This window comes from Siphateles boraxobius, unplaced genomic scaffold (assembly GCF_051911475.1).
Source record: "Siphateles boraxobius isolate OS27281-9 unplaced genomic scaffold, OSU_SipBor_1 66, whole genome shotgun sequence".
Lineage (NCBI taxonomy): Eukaryota > Metazoa > Chordata > Actinopteri > Cypriniformes > Leuciscidae > Siphateles > Siphateles boraxobius.
The window spans coordinates 10,272,002-10,292,576 of NW_027509193.1; the positions used below are offsets into that span (position 1 = coordinate 10,272,002).

General features: G+C 38.7%; 1 protein-coding gene across 2 annotated transcripts in view; it reads right to left on the reverse strand.

Annotated features, from left to right (window-relative positions):
* The window catches only part of scn4ab (sodium channel, voltage-gated, type IV, alpha, b), a 24,989-nt gene extending 7,577 nt beyond the window's left edge, over positions 1-17,412 (reverse strand). For both annotated transcript variants that reach the window (XM_077212144.1, XM_077212143.1), the window contains exons 1-19: positions 17,262-17,412; positions 15,497-15,821; positions 15,266-15,386; positions 14,933-15,020; positions 13,380-13,508; positions 11,213-11,304; positions 10,845-11,108; positions 10,604-10,667; positions 10,280-10,421; positions 9,563-9,760; positions 9,237-9,447; positions 8,914-9,152; positions 8,610-8,783; positions 7,495-7,851; positions 6,235-6,582; positions 4,633-4,750; positions 4,398-4,552; positions 4,136-4,309; positions 2,645-2,767 (exon numbers count right to left, since the gene is read on the reverse strand). In XM_077212144.1, coding sequence (XP_077068259.1) covers positions 2,645-2,767; positions 4,136-4,309; positions 4,398-4,552; positions 4,633-4,750; positions 6,235-6,582; positions 7,495-7,851; positions 8,610-8,783; positions 8,914-9,152; positions 9,237-9,447; positions 9,563-9,760; positions 10,280-10,421; positions 10,604-10,667; positions 10,845-11,108; positions 11,213-11,304; positions 13,380-13,508; positions 14,933-15,020; positions 15,266-15,386; positions 15,497-15,821; positions 17,262-17,356 — 3,417 coding nt within the window. In that variant the 5' untranslated portion in view covers positions 17,357-17,412. The remainder of the gene's footprint in view (positions 1-2,644; positions 2,768-4,135; positions 4,310-4,397; positions 4,553-4,632; positions 4,751-6,234; positions 6,583-7,494; positions 7,852-8,609; positions 8,784-8,913; positions 9,153-9,236; positions 9,448-9,562; positions 9,761-10,279; positions 10,422-10,603; positions 10,668-10,844; positions 11,109-11,212; positions 11,305-13,379; positions 13,509-14,932; positions 15,021-15,265; positions 15,387-15,496; positions 15,822-17,261) is intronic.
* Between the last annotated feature and the right edge of the window lie 3,163 nt (positions 17,413-20,575).

The following is a 20,575-nucleotide window of genomic DNA, read 5'->3' on the forward strand; positions in this document are numbered from 1 at the left end:
CATACTAGCACACTCTCGAGATCAGATATGCGAACACAGGGACCTCGTGCTCAGCCACCTCAGCCAGTTGGGTCTTCAGGTCAACTGGGAAAAGGGCAAACTCTCCCCAATGGAGAGCAAACTTTCCCCAAACTCTCCCCAATAATCCAATGGAGTTGGACTCGGTCACACAGACAGCACGCCTCACAGAGGAACATGCTCAGTCGGTGCTGAACTGTTTGTACACATTCAAAGGCAGGACGGCTGTCCCACTGAATTATTTTCAGAGGCTCCTGGGGCATATGGCAGCAGCAGCATATGCTCCGCTCGGGCTGCTTCATATGAGACCACTTCATATTTGGACTGCATTTATATAGCGCTTTAACAGACCCAATGGCCACCAAAGCGCTTTACATATTGCCTCACATTCACCCATACACTCACTCATTCATACACCGACGGCGGTGTCAGCCACGCAAGGCGCCATCCAGCTCATCGGGAGCAGCTGGGGTTAGGTGTCTTGTCAACATCAACTGACAAGGGGGTCTAAGCTCCCGTCGCATGTTGCAACTCACCCACCATCTCCTCCTCTGGAGTCAGAAGCATCTGAGGTCGCTTCACCCCACGTATACGGTGTGCTCAACCGTGTGGCCGATGAGCTATCACAAGCTGTGCTCCCGGAAGAATGGTGACTGCACCTCGTAACAGTCCCTCCCTGGCTCATTCCTCTGAGGAAGGACCTTCTGACTCAGAGACAGGGCACCCTATGGCACCCGTATCCGGACATCTGGAAACTCCATGTGTGGTTCCCTGGATGGGACGCGGAGGTTCTAGGTGACTTACTCCCAGAGGTACTTAACACCATAACTTCAGCATGGGCTCCGTCTACGAGACCTGCATATGCCTTGAAGTGGAACCTGTTCGTCGAGTGGTGTTCTTCTCGCCGAGAGGACCCCCAAAGATGTTTGATAGGGTCCATGCTTTCCTTCTTGCAGCAAGGGTTGGAGTGAAGGCTGTCTCCCTCCACCTTTAAAGTACATGCTGATGCGACCACATAGATGGCAAAACAGTAGGAAAGCACAAACTGGTCGTCAGGTTCCTTAGGGGGGCGAGACGGTTAAACCCTCCTCGACCCTCCTCTATATCCTCTTAGGACCTTTCCCTGGTGCTTCGAGCACTCCAGGATGCTCCCTTTAAGCCTTTGCAGTCAGCAGACTTAAAGCTTCTCTCCATGAAGACTTTGCTGCTGGTTGCATCAAGAGGGCAGGGGACCTGCAGGCATTTTCGGTTGACAAATCAAGCCGAGAGTTTGGGCGGGGTGACAACCATGTTGTACTGAGACCCCGGCCTGGCTATGTGACCAAGGTTTCTACCACTCCCTTCAGGGACCAGTGAGTGGAACCTGCAAGTGCTTCCCCTGGAGGAGGCACACCCAGCCCTGGCTTTGCTCTGTCCCATTCGCGCTCTGCATCTGTATGTGGACAGAACTCAAAGTCTCAGGACCTCAGACCAGCTCTTTGTCTGTTACGGAGGCCAGCAGATGGGAAAGGCTGTCTCCAAGCAGAGGATGGCCCACTGGATAGTGGATGCCATCGTCTTGGCTTACCAAACACAAGGCGTGCCCTGCCCGCTCAGGTTGCATGCTCACTCCACGAGAGGCATTGTATCCTGGTGGGTGCTGGCAAGTGGCTCCTCGCTAACAGTTATCTGTAAAGCTGCGGGCTGGGCAACACCTAACACGTTCGCTAGATATTATAGCCTACGTGTAGTAATTTGTACGTGGGTTATTTGGAACAACAGTGACAGATGCACTCGGTGTAAGCCCTCTCCTATCGTCCTTCCAGGCAAGAAGGGGCAAGAGGCTCACACAGGGCGCTGGATGAGGACAGCAGCTGTGGCGCTTTGGTAGGGATTCCTATTCTTCAGTTACGACGTACATCGAGAGTGACCGACTGATAGGGAACATCTCGGTTATGTTTGGTAACCCTTGTTCCCTGAAGGAAGGAACGGAGACGTACGTCCTGTCGCCACATCAGCTGCGACCCGCCGTGACAGCCAGCTCATCAGCTCTGCTCCTCAGCAAAAAATTGAAGTGCAATCGCACCTGCTGCTCATTATATACCCGCGCTGCGTGGCTAAACAGCTGATGCAAATGATTGCACGCCAATGTGCATTGGTTTGTTTAGTTTCACTCAAAGTAGATTGGCCTCTCTAGCGAGATTCCTATTCGTCGGTCACAACGTACATCTCCGTTCCCTCCTTCAGGGAACGAGGGTTACCATACGTAACGGAGATGTTACTAAGCCTCTAGTGTGGACTTTGCGTTCCAATTAAGAAAGAACTTACAAACGACTGGTGCAACCCTACCCTGTTTCTCATGTACATACTATATACTTATTGTAGTAATAACACTAACTGGGTAATAACAAGGTACCCTACCCTAAAACTACCCCTAAACCTAACCCTATCCCATGTTGTTACCTTACATTACTCAGTACTTTTGTGGGCAAGTACACTGTAAGTACATTGAAAGTGCACCAACTGTAAAGTATAGTGTGACTAAGAAATGTGAGGAATAGCAGAACTAATAACATTATGGACTGCTAATTAAAGAATGCAGTTAAGATGAGGGTGGGAGCAGAAAACTTACTACACACACACTTACCCTCATTCCTTCAAACCTGGAGAGAGCTCGAAGAGGTCTTAGCGCTCTCAAAGTCCTAAGAGACTTTATGGCCCCCAGTTCAGAGTAGCCTAAAATATTTGCAGTAAAGCTGATCAGGGACACCTGAAGAAAGAATCATTCAAATAAAGTTTATTACTATAAAATATATCACTGGTTATTTTCACATCTTGTAGCCCTAATTCTCAAAATACTGAATTAACCCTTCTGTTGTCTTTAAATACATATTGTTTACCAAATTACCTGATCCATTGTTGGTAAATAATATGCATTTAAATATCACATAAATATGACATTTTTAAGAATATCTGAAAGCACATTTTCTCGTTTTCTAAGAAAATGGCTAAATATTATACAGAATTTCTTAAAAAACAAGAAAATGTACTTTCAGATATTCTTGACAATGTCATATTTATGTGGGCTGAGAAAAAAATATCGATTTTCCGATAATTGTGATCTTCATTTGAATGTTCTCAGTAGCGATTCTTAAAATCCCAACATCGATCTTTTACTCTTTCAATACAGGGGCATTTCATTTTTCAGCGGCTGTTAAAAAGTTGTTGTTTTTTTACAGCGCTGTCCATCCTGCAGATGCTACTGCGTTCTGAGGAACTGACTTTGTTGATAATCTTTAAAAAGCGCTACATCATAAAAAATATCATATTTTCATTATATAGTGCTTCGCAGCTGCTAATTCTTCAGCACCACAGCGAAATAAAAAATACTTTACCTAAATTGTGAATGTGAGTTCACAGTCTATATAGTGGCAGTAGTGGTCTAATGGTTAGAAAGTCAGATTGTGAAGGTTTCGGGTTCCGTTTTCAGTACCGGCAGGAAATGACTGTTATTGATGTGCAAATGAGCAAGGTGTCCATGTCCACGATTTGCAGAGTGTTCACTACTCACTACTCTTAATGTGTGTGTGCACTAACTTGGATGGGTTAAATGCAGACGACAAATTCGGACTATGGGTTACCATACTTGGCCTTCACATGTCAGTATATTGAATGGGATGCAATAAAAAGACAAATAAAAATAACATGACATGTCTTTATATTGACTGTTATATTGATACTTTATATTGATTATACTAAACATTTGTAGTACTCCAACATATTCTTTTATATAAGTGGAGAGAAATGGATTTGTTGTGACATATTGACTACTCCAGTCACAATAATAGAAATTTAATTGTGAAATAGACATGAACCAGAATTTAGCTTTAAGATGTACACCATCCATTTACCAATAGCAGAATAATGCAGAAGCTGTTATAAAACATGAGATATTACAAAAATAAACTGTTACTTAACTGTACATTAGGAATTCATTCATTTATAATGATTTCAGTGTGAGTCCAATTTGACTCAAGGATCACAGATAGATGAAGTTTCTTAGGTAGGTAAAACAATAGTGTGAATTTTATTTGTACTTTTAACATGACATTTTCAAGTGAGATGAACTAATACTTACATCAACGATGAGAAAGTCCAGCCAACACCATGCGTTTGTGAAATAGACCTTGAAACCATAGGCTACCCATTTCAGAAGCATCTCAATGACAAACACATAGGTGAAGACCTGATCTGCATATTCAAGGATGATTTTAATCATTCTCCGTTGTTCAATGTATATGTCCTCAAATGCCTAATTTAAAAAAAGCATACATATGAAAAAAATAATAATTCACTGGACTCTGGTTAAACAAATAAAAATGGTTTATTGATTGACTCACCAAAGCTCCGCTGCTGAGGAGAATCATGAAGATGATGAAGGTTTCAAAATAGCTGTGCTCCACAATGGCATAGCAGGCTTTACGTAAGTTCCACCATGCCTTCCCTTTACCCTGGGTAATGTCAAGCTCCAAGAAAGGACATCGCCTGATGCAGTCTGGGAACGCAGACAAACCAGTAAGTTAATAACAAGAATATAACTCAATATACTACACATAGTCATTGTTGATGTCTCACTCTCTGTGTAGCAGTCCTCAGGAAAGGTGGAATCCTCTTCTTCCACCACTTCTACATCTTCTACCTCAGGAGGTTTGTCCACTGTGCTGCAGGTTGACGATTCATCTCCATATTTCTTCTGTACAGATCAAAAAACTGCAGGTTAATTCTGTCTCTAGGTTGAATATAACTTTTACAACTTTTACAAACAAATTAATATCCTCTGTGTCTGGAAACCGGGAAAAAGGTCGTTAAAAAGGTAAAGCCGCACTCACATTAGACTTTAAGCATGCAAAATTTCTACAGACATATAGATATCTGCAATTTTCGTAATATGACATCACACTCGGCAAGATCTTTTTTTTACATTTACTTTAATGCATTTGGCAGATGCTTTTATCCAAAGCAACTTACTTTGAATAGGTAGGTAAACAATTTATCAGTTAATGCATGCACTGGGAAATAAACCAATGACATTGGCATTGCTAGCGCCATGCTATACTGTTTGAGCTACAGGATTCCTGCAGATTTAAAGTTTGGGTTCTTTTAATTCAGCTAAGAGGTCACACTGTGACATATTGATCTTTTGTTGCTCACGCATCTTCATGTGATGGACTTTACCAAACTTGAACTTTGGAATTCGCATGAGTTTGCATTTCCTGTCTCCTGCGTTGGCATGTGTATGAATGGAAGTCAATAGAATGAAAAATCTAGTGTGATCTAGTGGTTTAGGCTGAATTGTACGAAAGAGCAAATCAAAGATATTTTAACTGTCAACTCAAGCAAACGTCATTATTTGCTACATATCTTGTGCAGTTTGACAAAACACAAGGAAAATGGCTAAAACAAATATGAACAAAAATATAATTAAAAAAATAACGGTAAGCAACATTTTATTTTCAATTTACCCATCACTGGCAGGTGTGTTCAAAGTAACAAATGTGACTAAAAGTTCCAAGATTAGGTTTTATGAAGAAAAAACTACCGTAACATAAGGTCATGTTTCAGTTATGTTACAGGTCTTATTCGACTGTTCACACGAGACTAAAGTACAACTTTGCTTTCGTGTTCCCTCTCTCTGATATATAGCTGGTTGTGAAATGCAGGGTTGGGGCATGACATATGAACTGTGTTACCTGATCCAGTGGCATGCCAACAGTCAGTTGCCTAATGAGTTAGGGCCAGCGCGCTTAAACAAACCAAATATGAAATAAAATGTATGACTTGAATTGGTAAGACATTTTACAGTGCATTGGTATATAGTGCAGGTAGGAATTGATTTTAGAAAGTTTATTAGGCATGGATGTGCTTTATGCTGGTTCTTCTTCAGGATGTTGTTCAGCAAGGTAACTAATCATGCTTGGCCGGTTTTCTTTCCCACGCCCCGTCACCGTGTCACATGATCTCTGCCATTCCTCAGACATACTCTCTAGACAAGATGACCCATGGGGCTCCAGATGGACTTTGCAGGTGTCACAGTATTTGGGACACATGTCTAGGTGTCAAAAGGTGTTGATGGACGGATGTCAGTGACACTCTGGCGACCGGTTTTGCATTCGTGTGAACTTTCACATTAGATTTTAGGAACATAACTAGTAGAATTTTTCACTGAACAAAACTCACTTTAGAATTTCTATCGACGCCTTCTTTGTCTTCATCCTCAGAAGAGCTGTTGCCATCCTCATAATCCGATTCACCACTGGCTATAGGCACTTTGATAACGGACAGACTGGAATTCATGGTGGCCATTTTAGAATCTCCCTCTTTGTTTGCATTCGCACCCTCTTCCTTTGGCATCAGGCCCAGACACTGTCTTGCATGTCCGATAACGAAGGCCTTTACCCAGTCAATGCCTCTTGTAATTCTAGAAATGGCAATCTGAAGATTATTCATCTCCCCATCGTCATCAGACGCTGCCAGGTTGTCCCCGCTGAAGGAACTGAGCAGCAGAGCCAAGAAGAGATTCAACACCTTCAGGAAGAGAATGAGAAAAAATGTAATGATGCAAAAGATGAAATACAATGACATTACAAGTTTGGGATGGGGATATGTGGCCTACGAGGCCATTCAAGAATGCAATAGTATGAAAATATTTGTCTCCTGCTCAACTGATATTTCACTTCTTGAATATCTCAAATAGGTGACTGAAAAATTTATAATTCACTGCAACAGAAAGCATCATTTTATGGATAATTGTAACGGTATTTTAAATATAAGGACTATCTTTATGTAATCTCAGCTGCCTTTCGATTCCAAAATCAACACCAACTAGACCAGGTCAATTTTTTTTCCTTTCTCTCACCTCATATCTCTGATTATGAATCTACTGCATGAAATGTGAATGCTTTCCAAATAGGTATAGACGTTTTCACATGAATTTTCTTTCAAAACAAATCTTTCACGTCCCTTAGATTTTTTTTATGTTTGGCTAGGGGTAAAGGGAGTATAACATTTAAATAAAGAGGTGTGTGTAACTTAATATGAAGGTCAGGGCAATAAAAGAAAAAGGATCAAATCATAACTCCGCTCAAAAATGTTTATTGTACAGCCGGAAAAGTGAAAAGGTGAAAAGAAAATAATGTTTACAATATTTACACATACAATGAGAGAAAAAAACACATCTATCTATCCATCTATCTATCTATCTATCTATCTATCTATCTATCTATCTATCTATCTATCTATCTATCTATCTATCTATCTATCTATCAATCAATCTTATCTATCTATCTATATATCTATCAATCAATCAATCAATCTTATCTATCTATCTATCTATCTATCTATCTATCTATCTATCTATCTATCTATCTATCTATCTATCTATCTATCTATCTATCTATCTATCTATCTATCTATTAAAGATGGAGTTAATCTACTCACCACTAGGTTTCCTATAACCATGACCATCATGAAGACGACGATGCACATGCCTTGGTCAGCCACCTCCATGCAGTCCCACATTGTTTCGATCCATTCCCCACATAGAATACGAAAGATGATGAGGAATGAGTGAAAGAAATCTGTCATGTGCCAGCGCGGGAGCTCACAATCCTCTGAGATCTTACACACACAGTCCTTGTAGCTCTTTCCGAAAAGCTGCATCCCCACCACAGCAAAGATAAAGACAATAATGGCTAGCACAAGGGTCAGGTTTCCAAGAGCACCAACAGAATTACCGATGATCTTTATCAGCATGTTTAGAGTTGGCCAAGACTTTGCCAGCTTGAACACACGCATCTGCAATCAACAGTCATGATTTGAATAGAGATATTAGTCCTGAAATTCTGAACAGTGCAATTTCAGTAAACACAATTGTACATAAAATGTATTTAAGTTTATTATAGTTATTTATGACAATGCAAAAGCAACAATGGTACAAAAGATAATGTCAAAAAGAATTCTATTTCCTGGAAAAAATGCATCACGGTTTACACTAAAATAAATTGCACAAAAAAACAGTTTTGCATTGATAATAAAAAGAAACTTTATTGAGCTTCAAATCATCAAATTAGAATGATTTCTGAAGGATCATGTGACACTGAAGTAATAATGCTGAAAATTTTGCCCCCACAAGAATAAATTAAAATCAAAATAGCAATAATAAAATATTACACAAATTTAAAAAAAAAAAAAAATATCATAGAATGTCTTTTTTTGAAACCTGTTTTACTTATTTCTTCGAATGAACACAAAAGGAGTTATTTATAGCAGTGTCTAAGCTGCTCTTTTCCATACAATGAAAGTGAATGGTGACCACTTCTCTCAACTGAGATTTTCAGTGAAAAATTACATAACTTTTAGTCTTTTCCATACATAAACTGTTTAGAAGACTTGGAATTTAGATAACGTTTCATTATGCTTCTATGGTGCTTTTCCCCCCTTTTTTGAGTTTTATACGTTCGGATCAACATGAGGGTGAGTAAATTATGACAGAATTGTAACTTTTAGGTTAACTATCCCTTTAATAGTTGGCAATTCTATCAAGTTTCACCTACCAGACGGAAGGACCTTAGCACAGACAAGCCCTCAACATCGGCTAAGAACAACTCCACCAGGCTCATGGTCACAATTATGCTGTCAAAAATGTTCCAGCCAACCTGAAAGTAATGATAAGGGTCCAGTGCAATAAGTTTTAGCACCATCTCTGCTGCGAAGATACCTGTGAAAACCTGCATGAGATGGAACACAACATGATGCAAGGAAGCCTTCAACTTATGCATATTGTCAAAACATATTCTCAAAAGATATACAGTATAAGTTTTCAATACACATTTAACATTGATAGTAGGATGTACGTACCAGGTTTCCCACTGACAACATGTGTTCAAAACTCTCAGTCATGGGATAGTGCTCCATAGCCATGAACATTGTGTTGAGCACAATGCAGATGGTGATGCCCAGATCCACAAAAGGATCCATTACAAATAGGTAGACGATCTTCTTAAATTTCACCCATGGTGGGCAGCAATTCCATTTCAGGAATATGTCAGCAAACTTGTACCACCAGGGAGGACAAGCCCTTTGATTATCTTCCAGCTCTGTTAATTAAAGTATATGATTTGTATATCACAATATATTATTTGTATTCTTTAATTGTTCTGGAACTCAGCATTAACACTTACCATCTAAAGCATTGTCTGTAGCATTCACTGCATTCACTTTTCTCATCTGAGAGTCAGGGACTTCTAAGTAATTCATGCTGCCTTTGGATCCATTCGATTTCGAAAGGGGTTTCAGTGCGATCTCATCACCGTCGCTCTGAATTTGGTCATCATCACCTTTCTTTTTGCTGGATAGTGATGTCTTGCTGCCATTTACCACCTCGTTCTTCTGCTACTTGACAAATAAAAACATCAGATAAAATCAGAACTAACAATTAGTATTTTTCAAAACATGATACAATGCTCAGGCTACGCTGGTTAAGCTCTTATGTTACCGCATGACAAACCTCAGCTTGTTTCTTAAGCTGCTCCAGGATTTTTGCATACTCTTCCTCCTTTTCTTTAGCTTCTGCAAAGGTGGCTTCATTCTGTTCAGCATACGCCATGGCCACCACAGCCAGAATCAGATTGATGAGGTAGAACGAACCCAAGAAGATGATGACTACAAAGAAGATCATATACGTCTTCCCTGCTGCACGGAGCGTCTGAAACATTTAAGACACTTTTCAGTGGTGCTTTTTTGCACACATATGACTTTTTATGCTTCATTTATATTCTTGGTCAAAAGCATGGAGCACTTAATGGTTACTACTATAAAACACTAACATGGATTGAAAGGTTTGGGGTTGGTAAGAATTTTTATAAAAAAGTTGAAAACAGTCTTATAATTTAGCCAAAGTTTATTATTTTTCTAGAAACCATGACATATTTTTCAAGATTCTTTACTAAGTTCAAAAGAACAGCATTTATTTGAAACACTCAATATGGCCTTGCTGAATTAAATTCAGTACCAATAACAGTAACAGTAGTTCACCTAAAACAAGCATTCACTTCATGTTAAGATGTGTTTATTACTGGAATGAATTGTAATTGTACAATCTTAACCTTTTGTTATGGATTGATTCATTTGTTAACCATATTAACTATTATAATAGTATGGCATTGTATTATCACATGCAAGAAGGTGAGGAACAATATGACTTTAACAGAATGCATATACCCACCAACTGGAACAAGTTTTCCCAGAAGTCTTGAGTCATTAGCCGGAAAAGGGATAAGAAAGCCCATGCAAAGGTGTCATAACTAGTGTAGCCATAATTTGGGTTTTGGCCAGCTTTCAGGCATACGTACCCCTCAGGGCACCTCCTGTGAACAGCAACAGTGAACAGGTAATTTAATATAAATACATTCAGTTTGCTTAAAACTGCTCTGAATAAAGTTAGAAATAAATTCTTTGACATTTCTCCCTGTTGATATTGCACAACACCAATTCAAAGTTGCTTCTTTAGATGATTGCTTAAGGCAAATATCATATTTGAAAAATATACCCTGCATCAGAGCTGTTCCCACAGAGTAAAGGATCCTTATGGCCAGGTACATAGTAGTAGTTTTCTATGGAAAGGGAATGGAAATCTGTTTACTAAAGTGTTAAATGACTGTAACTGCAGTGCATGACAAGTTCTCATTCATTTTGAGCAACTTCATCTGTATCCAAACCCATTCATAATAATTCCTACTATGTGCAGCAATTTCAGGCTACAATTGTGACATATTGTGATGTAAAGTCACCTGGTCTTTCAATATATTCCCCGTAGTTGAAAAAGCTATTGGCAGCTTCAGTGCCATTGACGTCTGTTTGATTGAAGAGCATGGTCAGGTTGTCACTGTAGCTCCAGCCAAGTGGAGGCCATTTGACACATTTTTGCCGCAAATTTCCCATGAACAGTTGCAGGCCAATGAGAGCAAACACGCTGAGACAGAAGACGGTGAGGATCATGACGTCCGCCAGTTTCTTCACCGACTGAATCAGGGCGCCAACAATGGTTTTTAGACCTGGAATTTGTAGTTGAACAAAATCTCGGCTAATGCATTCCCAAACTGTGCAAAACATTTTCATTTCAAGTGAGTTGCCATGTTAAATCACATGCTGTATTTACCTGGAATTACAGTAATTGTTTTCAGGGCGCGGAGAACACGGAAAGTCCTCAGAGCGGATACATTCCCCAAGTCCACAAACTCTGTGACGTACCTGTGGATGAAGTAAAAAGACTCACAATGCTTATTATTTTAAAACCTCACAACTATACCACTGACACGGTATACGTTCAACTTATTAATAACTTATTAATATTAATAGTTATTACTACATAATACATATATTTGTTTTAATACATTTTACAATTTTGGCTTTTTACCAAAGATCGACTATTGTTTTTTTTCTCCTTAATAATAAAAAATAACCAAAGGTAAAATAAATATTTAGTAGAGCACTAAATTAAATAGACTATGCAATTAAATGGATGGACAATGTCATTTTTGAATAATAACAACAGGTTTGCCTCAATCTGGATATTTCTGTACATCTGGTCTTGGGCAATGAACATGATTTATGTCGTCCCAATGCACATTGATTAAGTATACTTTCTGTTTTGATAGTAAGTTGTGACACAATGTTCATGTGTTAATGTGTTGTATTAGCTCATTTAATTTATTACATTTAACAAGCAACAAAAATTAACTTTTTTGTTCAATGAACTATCATCCCACCAATTAAATCATTAATCAAAAACCAAAAACTCTTTTTTGGTGGATAAATCCTTGAAAATATGTGCAGAAACTTTTTTAAGTCCTTTTGAAGTATTTATGGCTCAATAAAGCGTACATTCAAATCTCTTTTATTGACATGACCTTTAAGCATATTTTTGTAGAGTCAGTTTTGCAGAGTCTTCTGAGGAGTGTCAAAATTGCTGGGGTAAGAGATATGTTCAGTGTAGACTATATTTAGCTTGAGAGCAACAGTCGATCACAGAAGCCAAATGGCATCATTACTGAATGTGTATACTATGGACCAATAGCAACTAGCAAGTGAGATGCCTGTTGGGTAGTTGGATCACAGCATTGAATTATGATGTCTGTGAACTTCAGGCGACTGATTTCATGTGAAAGTAGTACAGGATACACGAGAAAGACATTATACAGTTACTAAAGTACTGTGAGAAAGTATTGAGAGAAATAAGCATTCATGAAATGTGTTGTTTTAAAATAGTCCTGATTCCTGTAGCTCATTCAGTAGAGCTTGGTGCTAACAGTCCCAAGGTCATGGGTTCAATTCGCAGGGACTATTAAAAATGTGTACTTTGAATGCAACGTAAGTCGCTTTGGATAAAAGCTGGCAAATGCATAACGCATAACGAGGTAACGTATATCTAAAAACCAAAATAAGCTGCAATAGGAAGCTAAAACATTCATCAGCCAACCTGTTGTGTGCATAAACTTTATATATTGAGGATTCACATGACTAGAAATCAGGGGAAATACACAAGAAATAACATTTATTCAGTTTTTCTGATAACATGCATGACTACCTATATACATATAAAATACTTTTAGCTATTAGTACCAAGTAATACTATGTATAACAGCAGATGGAATCATAGAGGGAATAATAATAACTGTTTATCAGGACAGTATCGGGACCACAAAAGTTCTTGTACACCTTCAGAACTACAATCAAACCGCAGCCTTTTAGTGTTCTGAGGAGGGCCAAAGTGTGAAGCTGCTAAAAATAGGCCTGGTAAGTGATCTTGCTTTACAAGTGGATAAACATTTTCATTCAGCCAGTCTGTGATTGTAAAGGGAGGTGAGGGTGGACCTTGGAGATGCGTATTGAGAAGCTGAGGAGGGCTGTCTACAGAGGACCAGGCCCTGAAGGCAGCCTCATTACACTTTTGGTGATGCTGTAAACACACTCACCTTTGACCTCTCACATCTGAGTGGGTATTTTCACAATGCCTTTGTGTCTAATGTGGTTGCCACATAACCCTGACTGAGCAAAAACTGATTAGTCGCACACTATGCTGACTATTTGCAATGGCATCTGATTACAGAAACTACGGTTAAAAATAAAGCTGTAAATGGTTCCAGTCCTCCTCCACAACCCATTTGCATTAAAACCGCTACACTAATTGAAGGATTTCTAGTGCAACATTTTGGATCTCACAAACATTTTTCATCAATAAATTTAGAGCCATAACAAATGTTTGCACTGGCTTGTTTAGCCACAGATTTTACATTCAGCTTATGTTCATTCACGGTCATACTTACGCCATGCTGATGACCATGAAATCCAGCCAATTCCACGGGTCTCGTAGGAATGTGAAATGACCCTTGCAGAAGCCTCTGGACATGACCTTTACCAATGCCTCAAAGGTATAGATGCCAGTGAAAACGTACCTACGAAGATCCAAATTGCACAATAAACAATCGAGGTCTATAAATGTGTCTCTATAACCACCACTTTAGGTTTCAGGTCAACTCATTTTGTGTGAATTTTATTTCTGTAAGGACCACTATCGTCAAACATGATTGACAATTAGCATACAGTTTGGATTGGCGGTATGGTGCGATAGCTGCTGATAATACTGAAGGAGCTTATATATCTATACAGTGATAGGCGTCGTATTCCTAGATAGACGTGGATCAGCTGAGAGTCAGCTGATGCGAGCTTGACTAACGTGACCTGCCAGAACTGACGCTACGCTTGATTTTATGTCAAGACCATTACAGGATGTCTTAAAGGTAGGGTAGGCAATTTTAGGGAGCCTAGCTACAGCAAATGAAGGCATACAGCCAGAGCAGAGTCTGCAAAGCGTCACGAAAGACAGTGTTAAATTACCAAGTCTCGAACATAACTTTACAATAATAATAATGAATGTAAACAACTTAAAGAGCGTTGACTTGTACCACCTGACTGCTGTAGATTAATTTCGCCATTTATAGAGTGGCCATAGAAATGCATAAATCCGAGTACGAGGATGTGAACATCTGAGTTGCCATCTCATTATTACGGTAATTACAACATGGAGTAAAAGCAGCTTAAGCTTGTTGTTTTGGTTCAGGAGAAACTGTAAAAGGCGACTGCTGTTTGTTTACGGTGCTTGGTGACTGTCTGTGTACAACCCTGCACTACCTTTTAAAACGCGCTGATGATGTGTGATGTCTACATGAACAGCTGTGCGTAGGTACGGAAATACATACAGTATTTTGACAGGCAGGTAGGACATCGTAGCATTGCATTCGGACCGAATGCAGTGAGTGAACAAAAACTTTTGGTCCTGAGAATTCCACAGAAGATAAATGTAAAATATATATATATATATATTTAGACCACCTCTATTATTGATTGCTATTACGATGTGAAGAGAGTTTCAACCAGTATAACAAAAGTGTTTATGAATACATTGCCTACCATACCTGTAAGTTCCAATTCCTGAAATTAAATTACATTTGAATTGAGGTACCAAACAGGATGCAGAACTGCAATTTAAATGCAAGGAAGTAGAAATAAAATGAAATGATGTTCAATGAATATTATATAACTAATTTGACAGACCGATAGAACGACAGACAGACAGATAGATAGATAGATAGATAGATAGATAGATAGATAGATAGATAGATAGATAGATAGATAGATAGATAGATAGATAGATAGATAGATAGATAGATAGATAGATAGATAGATAGGTAGACAGACAGACAGACAGACAGACAGACAGACGGATAGATAGAGGTACGTAGGTAAAGTAGATGTGTCTTTGGTGGGGATGTGTATTTGAGAAATGTTGCATAGATTTGAGAAATGGTTCAACTCTTACTCTACTGTTTTGCCCCATGATGGAGGGTTACTCAATGTCATGAAAGCACAGTTTGACAAGATGGTTAACATGATGAACAAGCTAAACAATTTGTTATGAGTAAAGGAGAACTCAGACAGAAGGTATGATTTGTGCCTCTAAACTAAACGAAAACTCAAAACTCAAGCATTACACAAACCAACTTAAGATGCCAACTTAAAACATGGAAATCAAAGAACAGATGGAAAACATTGTTGATATACTGTATATATAATCTATATAAATCTGTATATACTATATATATATATATATATATAATGCCTATTTCCATGGGTTATATTGAATATAAAGGATATGAATGTATGAGTATTCTTATAGCTACTCGTCGAACAGGGTTGAAGGGACTTAAAATGTAGCAGGCAGGTTCAGCATTGAATCTGAATATTGTTTTCCCTTTGGTGACCACGATGAAAGTCTGAAAAACAGAAAATGAGACAGAACACCTCTAGTGTAGTAACTATTACTCTGAAAGTCAGACCTGTAAAAATGTTTTGACATCACTGGTATTTTGCTTTTGCCACTGACTTTTTGTGCTTTGTAGAATGGATCCAACTCTTCAATAGGAACATTGAGGAGCTCTGGTGGAGGGTCTCCGTAGATGAAGGGAAGGGACTTTCCTGCTTCCAAATCACTGCTGGGTTTGGGCAGATCTTCTTCAGCCACCTCAATATTCTGGGCCTTCATCTGTTCCTGCTCGGCGGCTTCTTCTGCCATCCGCCGCTCGATCTCGCCGAGCGACTCCGAAGTGAAGGGGCGGAACACATCGATGCCAGTGTGAGGGAGTAGGCGTGCCATCTTGACATTCTGCTGAAGGAGGGCTGCCACCACTTCGGGGTCTCTCAATTGTGCCCTGCAGGGATAGAGAAAGGTGGAGAAGGGTGTGGGACATTAGTAAACCCTCTCTGAAAGACATCACATGAGATATAAGACTGTCTGTAATTCCTTGTACAACATTATTCATATACAGTCATGCTAAACAAGTATTTAATAATTATTTAAATTTCTGTCAATTAAAAAAAGGAAATTATGAAATTACAGCTTAATATATTGCAATTTATTTTATAAATAGCATTTGTCATCACATCTTCGTTTTCTGCAAACATAAAACGTTTTTTTTTTGTATGTCTCAGAGTTAGAAATAAAACAGGATATTTAGAAATGGTTTAAATAATGAGTTAAATAAAGTGAGATTTTTTTACACTAGCCTTTTAAAATTTGTGCCAGTAAGAATTGATCAAATTGACATTAATGACATCTGATCTACATATACATGATCCTTCAGAAATTATTCTAATATGCTGATGCATTATCAATGTTGGAAACATTTAATATTTTTTATAACCTGTGATACTTTTTCCAGGATTCTTTAATGAATAAAAAGTAATAAAAAGAACAGCATTTATTTAAAATAGAAATATTTTGTAATAATATGCACTACCGTTCAAAAGTTTTAGGTCAGTCATTTTTTTCTTTCTTTTATTTTGAAAGAAATTAATATTTTTGTTCAGCAAGGATGTGTTCAATTAATAAAAAGTGATAGTAAAGATTTATATTGTTAAAAAAGATTTCTATTTTGAATAAATGCTGTTCTTTTTAATTCATCAATGAATCCTGAAAAAAGTATCACAGGTTCCAGAAACAAATATTAACCATCACAACTGTTTCCAACATTGATAATAACTGAGCATCAAATCATTATATTAGAATAATTTCTGAAGGATCATGTGACACTGAAGACTGGAGTAATGATGCTGAAAATTCAGCATAGCATCACAGCAATAAATTATATTTAAAGTATATTAAAATAGAAAACAATTATTTAAAATTGTAATAATATTTCACAATATTATCGTTTTACTGTATTTTTGATTGTGAAGACTTCTTTCAAAAACCTTTCTTTTGAAAGGTACTGTATATAAAATGTCTTTTTTTTTGCTATGTAAATACAACTCTTCATATAGTGAGGTGACTATTTCTTGTAATTTTGAGATATATAGTCAAAATTACAAGAAACTAAATCTTACATGTAGGATCTTTCTTTTTTCAATACAACGAAATGTGTAAATCGAGGCAACAATGAAAACTTTCTTTAAAACATAAATCAAAGCATTATATTCCACAGTTTTACTAAACTGTACATCATTATTAAAATGGCAATACTCTAAAATTTGCACAGCACCGCCACAACAAACTACTATAATTGAGCTACACAAAAAAATGAGCAATAGTCGCAATTAAGTTACATATATTGACCTAACAAGTAACCTGTTTTAACACTTTTCAAACTTACAGTTGACGAGGCCATAGTTTTAGGATCTTAGCTTCTCTGAAAGGAGCACGGTTCCTACGCCAAACCTCCACCAGGTTTAACTTTCGCTTATGCATGGCTGCTGTGTCCCCAGTTTCAGCGTACAGTTAAAAGCTCTCGACAAATTGAAGAATGCTATTTAGACTGTGTGCTGAAGTTTGTGGGCAGCTTTTTTACTTCTGGGTCCAGCTGGACCAGGATGAGACCCTGCCCCCTCAGAGTAACAAAACAATTCAGCACACAAAGACTCGATTGAAGGCGAGATCATAGGTTTGTCTACAACTCAACAGGTTTCCTCTTTAAAAAAAATTTGCCCCAGACAACTCTATATCAAATGTGATCACTAAATGAGAAGAAACACTATGCGTGTGGAGAAGTGTCATTTATCAGACACTCATGTATTTAATTCTAAAAGAAAGTTCTGATTTTAATATTGCACCACATTATAATTACAAAACAACATTTGTCATTATTATTTTTTGAGTATATTTTCCAAGCTGATATGTAAAACCTTACATTTCTGCACAAAAATCATTGGGTTATTTTATAAGAAAAATCAATAAAATTGCATCACTGCTGTTCAAGTGGCTCCATTCAATTATTTTTGCAGACTCCTTAACTCTCAGCAAGGCAGTGCTGCACATGAACGTACATGGAGTGAAGAGCACTGGTAACTTCCCAGAAATTGTGTCTTGATGCAAAATCCACCCAGCATGGAGCTCCTTATCAAAAAAAAAAAGCCTTTCTTACATCTTCCCCTTTACTATTTGTGAAATACATTATGTAATTAAACTGCATTTGATCACAGATAACTCAATGACCATCTGATAAATACTGCACACAAAAATATCAAAACAGCAAGTCACTTTTGCAGTGTTTATTCATTTTTGAAAGATACTGAAAGTATACTGTATATTCCTGAGCACACCTATATTTGCCTTGATCCAAGAAATATACCTACCCCCCAAAAAATATTTAGGGATGTGATCTAAACATTTTGGTTGATACCAAGCCAATATCTGACAGTACAAAACAAAAATGCTCACCATAACATGCATTTCAAACAACATTAAACCATGTCGTGTACAATGGAAAACTCATTTTCATTTTAAACCAATTACAACTTCAAATAGCAATCTTTTCTATTCCACAACCATTTACCTACGGTTAAATTGACAAAACTTTTCACTTTTCATGTAACAAAGAACAGAGAAACAAAATGCCTATGTCTATAAAAAATTGCACCAGATCTGAGTAAATATTTTATTTGTGTAAAAGGTCGGTCGACTACAAACAATGTACCCCACATGATCACTTGGCTGTAATTTATTGTCCAATGTTGGTGATACCAAAATATTTGAGTCACTAAATGTACTTAGAACATTTATGGATCTCTTTTGACACACTCTGGAATCTTCCCATTGATCCACGTGCTGGGTGTTGAGACCTGTGTTTATGCTCTCCTTAAAGTGCTGGCCAGGGTCATTCGACTGTTACATAACACAGACTCACCTGTTCTGACAGGAATGTGTCTCTAACGAGGCCTATTATGTTCGGAATGACTGCCGGTGATTCATATAGTTGTCGCCGTCTGGCAAACAGGTGTTTGGGTTCTTCAGATTGTGCTAAAGTGAATTTAATGAATTTGTTATGATTTAGAGTGTGGTTCTGTGAAGTTGGGAGGGACAGAAGCCGAAGACTCATGCGGTACCTCAGCAGCTGCTGTAGGCCATCACCCCGTATGGCGTCGGATTACTGGTGACTACTCATTCCTGTCGTGTGTTTGCTCGCTTACATTGTGCCGATGAACAAGTCCCGCCTCCTGATAAATTCCTCCCGCCCACTGCTCGATCATTCTGCGGGGTCAATCTTGCTTTTACTCAGGCCAGTAAAAAAACAAACACACTACATACTTCCTCCTCCACATTTTCTATATTTTATATAAATACACACAGGGCTGTTACATTAATTATATATTGATAAATATATCTATCTATCTGTCTGTCCATCTGTCTGTATATCTATCTATCTATCTATCTATCTATCTATCTTTCTGTCTGTCTGTCTGTCAATCTATCTATCTATCTATCTATCCATCTATCTATCTATCTATCTATCTATCTATCTATCTGTGTGTCTGTCAATCTATCTATCTATCTATCTATCTATCTATCTATCTATCTATCTATCTATCTATCTATCTATCTATCTATCTATCTATCTATCTATCTATCTATCTATCTGTCTGTCTGTCTGCCTGTCTGCCTGTCTATCTATCTAGTATATGTTGTTGTTGGCATCCGTCTGTCTCTGGAGACAATGAAATATGCGTCAAGGGGTCTCTGTGGTTGGTTTGCAGAGCGTGCTGTCACTGTACAGTCTGATTTTGGAGCAACAGGCTCTGTTGCAGTTGCTGAAGGTGTAGTATGTGCCTGGTTCTGGATCTGTTGGTGCTATATCAGCTGATCCAACTCTCTGCCGTCTGCGCTTTCTCTGCTCTTCCCACTCGTACTCTCTTTTCTTCTCAGGCACCTTGAGGTCTGCTTTGACAGCTTTCCTCCATCTGCAGCGATCTGCAGCTGCTGCTTCCCAGACTGCTGGATTGACGTTGCCTGCCTTCAAGTCTTGTTTACAAACATCTTTGTAGCGAAGATGTTCCTGCAGGTCTGGAGCACGTAGCAAGCTCGTTGTAGAGTAGATCTTTGGGTATACGACCATCCTGCATGGGACTGACATGGCCTAGCCAGCGCAGGCGTTTCTGGGAGAGTAATGCAAACATGCTTGGTATTCCCGCCTGGGCCAGGATGTCCTTGTTTGGGACACGGTCTTACCAGGTGATGCCCAGGATTTTCCTGAGGCAGCGCAGGTGGAATGAGTTGAGTCTGCGTTCTTGCCGGGAGTACAGGATCCATGTTTCACTACCGTAGAGTAGAGTACTGAGCATTCAAGCTTGGTACACCCTCATCTTGGTGTGGGTTGTCAGCATGGAACTATCCCAAGCTCTCTTTGCCAGATGGGCCATAGCTGCTGCTGCCTTGCCAATCCGAGTGTTTAGCTCGGCATCCAGGGAGAGGTTGCTGGAGATGGTAGAGCCAAGGTAGGTAAAGTTATCTACCACTTCGAGGGTGTAGTCAGCAATGGAGATATTCGGGATGCTGCTAACACCTTGGCCCGTTATGTTGGTCTTTTTGAGACTGATGGTGAGGCCACGATCTCTACAGGCCCTACAGACTAGTATATGTATATACATACATATATATCAGTGTTTCCCCTACAATGTATTCAGCAGCGGCGCA